The sequence below is a fragment of the Hemicordylus capensis genome, chromosome 6 (genome assembly GCF_027244095.1).
Source record: "Hemicordylus capensis ecotype Gifberg chromosome 6, rHemCap1.1.pri, whole genome shotgun sequence".
NCBI classification, from domain to species: Eukaryota; Metazoa; Chordata; class Lepidosauria; order Squamata; family Cordylidae; genus Hemicordylus; species Hemicordylus capensis.
The window spans coordinates 39,203,116-39,211,384 of record NC_069662.1 but is presented as its reverse complement, the minus strand read 5'-3'; the positions used below and the strand labels follow the sequence as shown (position 1 = coordinate 39,211,384).

The 8,269-nt window shown below is 45.6% G+C and overlaps 1 protein-coding gene across 4 annotated transcripts in view; it reads right to left on the bottom strand.

The window, feature by feature from the left end:
- Positions 1-439: 439 nt before the first annotated feature.
- FAM117A (family with sequence similarity 117 member A) overlaps positions 440-8,269 on the bottom strand; it is a 57,246-nt gene continuing 49,416 nt past the window's right edge. For 3 of the 4 annotated variants that reach the window (XM_053266509.1, XM_053266510.1, XM_053266512.1), the window contains 5 exons: positions 7,966-8,079; positions 7,014-7,148; positions 5,315-5,543; positions 3,509-3,629; positions 440-2,125 (listed from right to left, as the gene is read on the bottom strand). In XM_053266509.1, the coding sequence (XP_053122484.1) occupies positions 1,783-2,125; positions 3,509-3,629; positions 5,315-5,543; positions 7,014-7,148; positions 7,966-8,079 (942 nt within the window). In that variant the 3' untranslated portion in view covers positions 440-1,782. The remainder of the gene's footprint in view (positions 2,126-3,508; positions 3,630-5,314; positions 5,544-7,013; positions 7,149-7,965; positions 8,080-8,269) is intronic. The other variant, XM_053266511.1, reaches the window with a different exon arrangement.

The window sequence follows — 8,269 nt, the reverse complement described above, 5'->3', positions numbered from 1 at the left end:
CCTTTGTTACCTAACTCTCCAATCCTAATTTTAGGATACACCCCAGTGACATTACACTAGATCCAGGCTTGTGTAAAAATGAAATTCACAGCCACTTCAGACAGTATATTGGGCCATTTTGTCAAACTTCTTTTCCTAGAAAATGTTAGGGGCTCCAGTGAGAGTGATGGGACTCAGCCCAATGCCAACCATTTAGTAGGTGATCGACTCACAGCAACACATTCAGTTTTGGGAGCTGGTTGGCGAGATGAGAGCTTTGACTATTACAATGGAAACAGTAGGAGTACCAGAATTGTATTCCATCTGGCACCTTTCCTGGGTGGTCTCACGGTGCCTTTTAAAATACTGTTAAAAAAAATAGTCTCAAGATTGAGCTTAGATTGATCTATCTATCCCCTTTTCTTCACACAAAGCATTGTATAAATAATTTTAAAACATGTTGTGCCTGAAATTTTATTTTTTTGAATTGGTTTAAACACCAACATCTGCAAAAACCTCTCAACTGAAGACATGGCAATGAACCTCTTAAGGCCAACATTTTTCCATTAAGCTTTTGCAATACATACATTAAAATATACAAAACTTCAAAAGTAGCTGCAAAAATACTGTCTCTCAAAGAAAATATAGTTTCTGTCTCAGGTTTAAGAAAACCTTTCCAATGAAATCCAGAGGCTTAGCAACAAGACACTTTCATTTCTAATACACTTTACAATCAAGGCATCACAAGGTTTAAGGCCTTTCAATTGTGGGGTGGGGATGAAAGAAGGTGTAGGAAGAAGTGGACTGGGGGTCTTTGGAGTGTTATTCTGTGCGTTAAAAGTGGGATTAAAGCTGTGCAGATTCCCCAGATTCATTGACTAGAAGAGCAGTAGTGTCAGACCTAGCTGGACTGGCCAATTCATTATACAATGAAGACAACAACAGCACACAGCGATTCCATTAACAGCTGCATTCTGCCAGAGAGCTTTCAACATTGGAGCCTTTTCTCCTTTTTCAGAACGCTATTGCAAGGCCTATCTCCAGCGGCCCACCTGGAAACTTTGCAGAGAAACACTTCCCTTTGTTCTTCCTTTATAAGAGAAGAGTCTATCTAAAGACCTCTTTCTCAAAAAGGCACAAACACTGAAGGCCAGCTCATTAAACTACTACTTGTTATAGCATGATCATTAGGAGAAAAAAATGCTTCTTTCAAGCATTTAGCTTATTACTGTAGGCTTGGCACCCCCTGCAAACACAATTAGGACTCCTTTGTATTGTGCTCTGCATTTTACAGGACTAATTTCATTAGGAGGAACACAGGTTGGCCTGCTAAAATTTTGCCTAGCAGTCATCTGCTAAGCCAGTGTACATCAGCTCCTCTGGCTATATGTGAACCATTTCATCCTCCCTACCCTGTGGGATGCTTGTGTGACATTCTTAGGATTATTTAAAAAACACAAAAAACAAAACACCACACAAACTTTTGCTTCAACCAGCAAGCTATCGAGAGGGAGAGAACCTGGTGGCTAATATGCATTCTTCCATCAGAGAAGACTAGATGTTCTTTGGCTATCACAATAGCAGAATGCATTTGACACTAACTCATAAGGAAAGGAAGTGCTTTAAGTACCAGGAGTCAAAAGGAAAAACCTATTGTGGGTGCAAGGAGTCCAGTAGCGATTTGCACTTTTAAGGCTGTCGCTGGGATCGCTCAGTTTCCCAGTTCCAAGGCACTCTTCTGCACAGGCCAAAGTGCGTCGAGGGACCATGGATTTATTTTGGCTCTACGCCACCCACTGAGCTTCAGACAACGAGGGAGCTGTGGAAGAGGACGGTGTCTTCAGCCTGGTTCCGCTTCCAGGACTCCAAGTTCAATGAAGGCGATTTAGGGGTCTCACTGAAGTTGTCTCCTCTCGAGTCTTTCTGCAAACTGAGGATTGGGACTGTGGAAGTGGGCTGGCAAGAGGAGAACGTGCTCGGCAGCATGGGGCTGGGAGAGGAAGAGAAGTCTCTGAACAGGAAGTCTACGTTGGGAATGAGAGGCTTCACCAGGCTGAACCGGCAAAAGGCAGAGCCAGTTGGGTTGAAGTGGACTTTATTTTTATCAGGACAGGAGGGCAGGAAAGTCTGATCGGGGCTTAGTGGCCTGGAGAAGAAATCACAATGCAAAGAGTGGTGAGGAACACACATATAGAGTGTAGAAGGCAGAACTTCATGTGTTCTAATTGCATGTTTTATTCAGTTTTATTGTTTTACTTTGCAAGCTGCCCAGAGAACAACTTGTTATGGGTTATTCACCAGGTGCCGCTTTTTATATCATATGGGCTCAAGGTTGACTCAGCCTTCCATCCTTCCGAGGTCGGTAAAATGAGTACCCAGAATGTTGGGGGCAATATGCTAAATCATTGAAAACCGCTTAGAGAGCTCCGGCTATAAAGCAGTATATAAATGTAAGTGCTATTGCTATTGCTATATGTCTGCCATTAAGAGTATTGACTGTGGTCAGTGAAAGATCCTTTGCCACATTTCTGGGTTTTGTGTTTTAGTACAAAGGTGTTCATGTGGGGAGTAGCCACAGAGCAGGGCTGCTCAACTTTGGCCCTCCTGCAGATGTTGGCCTACCACTACCATAATCCCTGGCTATTGTGTCTGGGGATTATGGGAGTTGTAGTCCAAAAACAGCTGGGGGGGCCTAAGATGAGCAGGCCTGCCATAGAGAGAAGGTAAGATTGGCATGGGACTTTGTACATCAAGTATTGCTAGTGTACAAAGTGTATAACAATTCTTGCCCCAGCCTCACAAACCCACCCACATGAAAGTTTTAGGCTGAAGTATAGTGGCTTGCCTAGTGACACTAAGGGTGCTTTGAAATTCAGAGCTAGAGGGTTCCAGAAATAGTGGCTCACCTGAACACTATATCTCCCAAGTCAATTTGTGTATGGTCCCTGCAAAAATCTGCTGTGTGGGCAAACAAGATATCAGATGGGCAGGAATGGTATGTTGGATGTACACATACATCCCCATAGCAGACATATTTTACTAAAGATCCAGTATGCTGTTTCCAACACAGCAGGTGAACCTATAACATGAATGAGAATGCAAGTTTTCCTTTAAAATCACAAATACAGTTTCCAGTCAGTAGGGCTAACCTTCAAAAAGTAACAGCAGAGTTTGCTAAGGGCCTGAAACAGAGTTGGTACCTGACTAGAAATGTTTAGCAATTAAGTGTGGAACTTGTTCTCTCCAACTTTGCTGCCCCTGAAAGTTGCATCTTTCCTTGGCCTTTACCGTTATGTAATTTAACAAGGATTATGTAGCTTGTGTGGCACTCTTGCAAATTCTTCTGCATGAGAGTGTGAGTGTGTGTGTGCGAGAGAGAGTCCATTAGAACCCCGTTGGGGCTGCTCTTTGCCTTTTCTCTCCCAGATTCTACCTGTGTTCTAGGCCAAGGAGGGCCTCGTTCATGGTCCATTTCAGCCTGTAGGGCTACTCAGCATCACCCAGTGCCACAAAAGGCAATCCTACTTACGCCACTTCCTCAAAAGCATGGATTTTCTCGCAGCCCTCAGGAGGTTCCCGCTTGAACACGTAGGTGTGGTTGGGACGAGGAGACAAGGCAAAGGCAAGGACTGGAGAGTTGTTGCCATTTTCTGTCAAAAGAGAAACGTGAATTTAAAACCCCCCACAAAAAAACAGAAGTTTGGACAACTGCAGAAACAAAGAGAATCTCCGTGTAAAATGATACATCAGTTATACTAGATACTAGCAAGATTTAAGATAAAGCTGTTAGATGGAAGCGTAATAATCAAGTAGTAGGGTTTTTTTTTACATGTGTTTGATGGCAATGAATTAGTCAGCCCTCTATAGCAACTCTAGCAAACTTTCTATAGCAACTTGTTAGACTACCCAAGGCCTCAGTACAGCCTGATAGACATTTTAATGGATCTGTCAGTTACTGCTAACATTCAGTGCATGTTGTGAGTATACCCAGTAGCGCCTTGGGCATCAAGATGTCCCTAAAACAGTGGCAAAAATAACTAGATCTGTAGTAGAGAAGAACTGGAGCAAACCAGTGTCAGGAAACTCATTCGTATTTCTAATATGTTGTAAAGATATTCTTTTAGCTCTCACGTACGTGCAAATTTGGAAAATCAGTGAAATGCACCCAGCAAGAGACAGACACCGTCTACAGAAAGAGGCAGTTAGCTTGCAGACCTCTGAATTTTGGTTACATAGCACCACTTGCACAGTCAGAGCTGGCTCACAGATGGAAAAAGTTTGAGTGCTGTGTTTTTGCAAGTCAGGCCTGCTGCCACAAACACCGCCTTCACACCTGGTTCAGACTGCTACTTCCTGCTTCAAACCTTTCATCACCCCTCTAATGGTTCCTGCTTTCCGACTTTTCTTCAAGGGCAGTCTCAACAACAGTGCCCACGATGGCCTGATCAATCAGAAGTTATGTCCAACCTCTTCACTGGATTACCCTATTGTTGCTCAAAATGTGTGGGCTTTCCACGCTTGCTCTAACTTCCAGAAATTTCTTAGTAGCCTGGCCCATATAAAGAGGGCTGCAGCCCAAGGTTAGATATTCATGGTATAGAATCTAGAAACATACACTTCACAAGAAATGTTCCCTGTAACAGGGGATTCCCAGATGTTGATAACCATTGCTGCTGGGGAACCTGGAATCCCCATTACAGGTAGCACTGGTTGCTACACACCCTTTCCTGTTAATCCTCCTCCCCCAGCACTTTGTAAAATGTCATCTGTCAATGGGCATTTGGTTAGAGGGGGCTAGGGAAGTTTAGAGGATCCAAAAATATATTGGACTCATTAATTTTACACTGGATTTACCGGAATTCAGGGTTTACTAGGGGTTTCCCCCAAGTTTTTTTGATATTAGAAATCAGGCAGTTGTCTTAAATTCAGCATCTTGTTCCTTTCGAGTAAATGCAGGTATAAATTGTATTTAACCTCTACTTTTTAAGGGGATTGTCTTAATGCGGAGTAATCTTCGATTTGGATAAATACAGTAAAATCAGAGTCTTGCTAATGTAGAAGTCCATTAAAAAGGGGGGGGGCAGGTGTTTCCACTTTCCAAAGCATACTTGCCTTCGGTTAGCTTTCCCCACAGTTCCCCAAATCTGGCAAACCAGATCTGCCTAGTACAGCCTACAATGCCCACCAGGTTCCAGACTGCATTCTCATGCAAAAGTAAAAAGCAATTTGCAATTGAGGGCAACAGAGCCAGAGAACTTTTCAGAAGTACAGCACAAGATTTCCCTCAAGGGCCTCCTGTGCCCAGAACAGACTGCAGCTGACCCTCCAGGCCTACCTTTTCCCTTAGCCTCCAGCACTGGCTTTTCCAATGCACCAGGGGAAAGCTCTTCCACAGATGCTCGAGCAGGAGTGTGCGGGGACCGTCCAAGAGCGGCGGAAGGGGACGGAGAAGGAGAGAGACTGCTGCAGCTGCTACCACTGTGCTCCAGTCGTGGCAGCAAGGAATCTCCAATGCCTCTCTGGAGAGGGGCTGGGGCTCGATGGCCATCAGGGACATCCAGAATCTAGAAGGGGAAAATTATCTTTTGGCACAGATGCAAGCAGGAGTGCACACACCACTGTCAACATCTTGAGGAGTGGATATAGGGCTGCTCTGGGAGGGGAAAGAATCAAGGACAAGCATGTATGTCTCCACAAGATGTCTATTTTCCTCAATAGCATCGCTGCCGTTAAAAATAGCTGTCCAATTATTTCTGTCAGAAGGGGAGGGGACAACAAATAAGATGTGCTTTGGTGTGGAAATTGGGAGAAGCAGCAGCAGCAAGCAGGGCACGTTGACTGGGGGTGGGTGGGGGAAGAGAATAAAAAAAGACTGCAGATGCAAATCCCTACTCACTCGAGCAGGCAGGCACATGTCAACAGCTGATACCTAGCACTTTAAAAAGAAGTCAAGATAAACTGTTGGTTATGCTGCAACTGCATGCAGTAAAGGGATCCAATGGGCCCTTTTCCTTTACATAGGAAGCTTCCATGTACCGAGTCAGACCACTGGTCCATCTTGCTCAATATTGTCTACACAGACTGGCAGCGGCTTCTCCAAGGTTGCAGGCAGGAATCTCTCTCAGCTCTCTCTTGGAGATGTCAGGGAGGGAATTTGGAACCTTCTGCTTTTCCCAGAGCAGCTCCAATCCCCTGAGGGGAATATCTTACAGTGCTCACACTTCTAGTCTCCCATTCATATGCAACCAGGGCAGACCTTGCTAAGCTAAGGCGACAAGTCATGCTTGCTACCACAAGACCAGCTCTCCTCTCCAAGGGAGAGAGTGGTTTGAAGCAGAGGAGAAGCACTGTGGAAGTGCTTTAATTCTTCTCATCAGCCCGTTTTTCTTTGACACTACTGCTTTTACACCCACTCATGTTCTGGGATGCAGGGGTAAAACCAGGCTGGGGTGGCAGGAAGACGTTCAGGGGGAAATTAGGTCACTGGGAGAAGGTTTAAGCACTCTCTTACCCTCCTGTTCTTCTCTGCTCCAAAGCACCACCACTTCATTATAAGGTGCTTCATCATTATAAGAAACTGCAGCAAAGTTTACCTCCTTAGGGGACCTTGTGCACCAGCTGCATCTCAAAAGGACCAGGCATAAGGGAGGAGGGAATGGATGCATTCCCCACCCACACACTCCAGGTTGGCAGACAGAACAGGGCAAACATTTTTGAAAGGCATTCTGAACAAGTATGGTGTACTCTGGAAACAGGACGTATGACATTACCAAGCATCCCACTTCTCTAAATAAATTTTTGAAATGGGCAGGGGCACAGAATAGACTACACAGACTACAGACGAACTTCACAGACGCAGCTCAGAATGAGTGTTGGGTGGGTGTGCTCTGCAGTTGACCAGCTGTGCAAAGGTGGAGCAACAAGGCAGCAGCAGCACCGGCATCTCAGGCCAAGCAAAGCATTCTGGAATAGAGAAGGGCAGTTTCCCCTCTCTTGCCCCCGGCAGGTTTTTCCACAGCCAACCTAGAACTCACTCTGAGAAGTTCCTCATCTCCTTGCTCCTTTACAAATGCCTCTTCCAATTCCTGATTGAGACCATCAAGGCTGTTGTGCAAATAGGGGCTGAGCGACACGGTGGTCAGGACTGGCAAGGATGCAGGCGGGGAGACCTGCAATGACGACATCCCATGATGTAGTAAGGAAGCTATTGACAGCTTTATGCAAACAGACAATCCCCCAGATAGGAACATAGGAAGCTGCCATGTACCGAGTCAGACCATTAGTCCATCTAGCTCAGTATTGTCTTCACAGACTGGCAGCGGCTTCTCCAAGGTTGTGGGCAGGAGTCTCTCTCTCAGCCCTATCTTGGAGATGCCAGGGAGGGAACTTGGAACCTTTGGATGCTCTTCCCAGAGGAGCTCCATCCCCTGAGGGGAAGATCTTACAGTGCTCACCCATCAAGTCTCCCATTCATATGCAACTAGGGCGGATCCTGCTTAGTTAAGGGGACAAGTCATGCTTGCTTCCACAAGACCAGCTCTCCTCTCCGATGGGGGCAGGTACCTCCCCACTCCCTAATCTGCTGTGAATACACAACATTGCCGTAGACGGTTAACCATTCTTAAGATGGTTAAGTCCAGAGCCATCTACTCTGGCACTGGCTCTCCCAGGTCCCTGGCAGAGAGAGGGGGTGAGGGAGGAGAGAGAGAGGTCATTCCTACCACCAGAGACCTTTTCAACTGGAGCTGTTGGGGACTGCATCTGGGATGCAATGCATACCCTCCATCACTGAGCTGTGGCCCCGTCCTTAGAACTGCCTAGCATCTCTGGCAGATGAGAAAAGCCTCGGGAGAGAGACTTCACCCTTTGCTGCTATAATGGGGGAGGGAAGGAAGAGGCAGTGGTTTTACTCTCCCCAGCCCTCCAATGCGACAGCAGATTTGAACATTTCTGAACCCCGGGGAGAAACAGGGGGGCAAAACCTACCTTGACTGATGGGATCACACTGTGATCTCCCTGAATGGGGGAGCTCCATTCTTTCTCTTTGCTGCTTCTGGCACTGAGCTTTGTTCTCTGAAGCTGCTGTTTTAGTTTAGCAATCTAAGAAACAAGAAGATTACCTGTATTTAAGAAGCTCAATACATCCCAGCTGGTCCACTGATTACTCCCCATACAAAAGTTAAAAAGCAAAACTTTAGACCCCAAAGACCCTTAAGATGCACCTGTTTTCTCAGGCTTTTGGTTTTATAGCATAATTGTTTTAATCATTGTATCCCATTTTATATTTGTT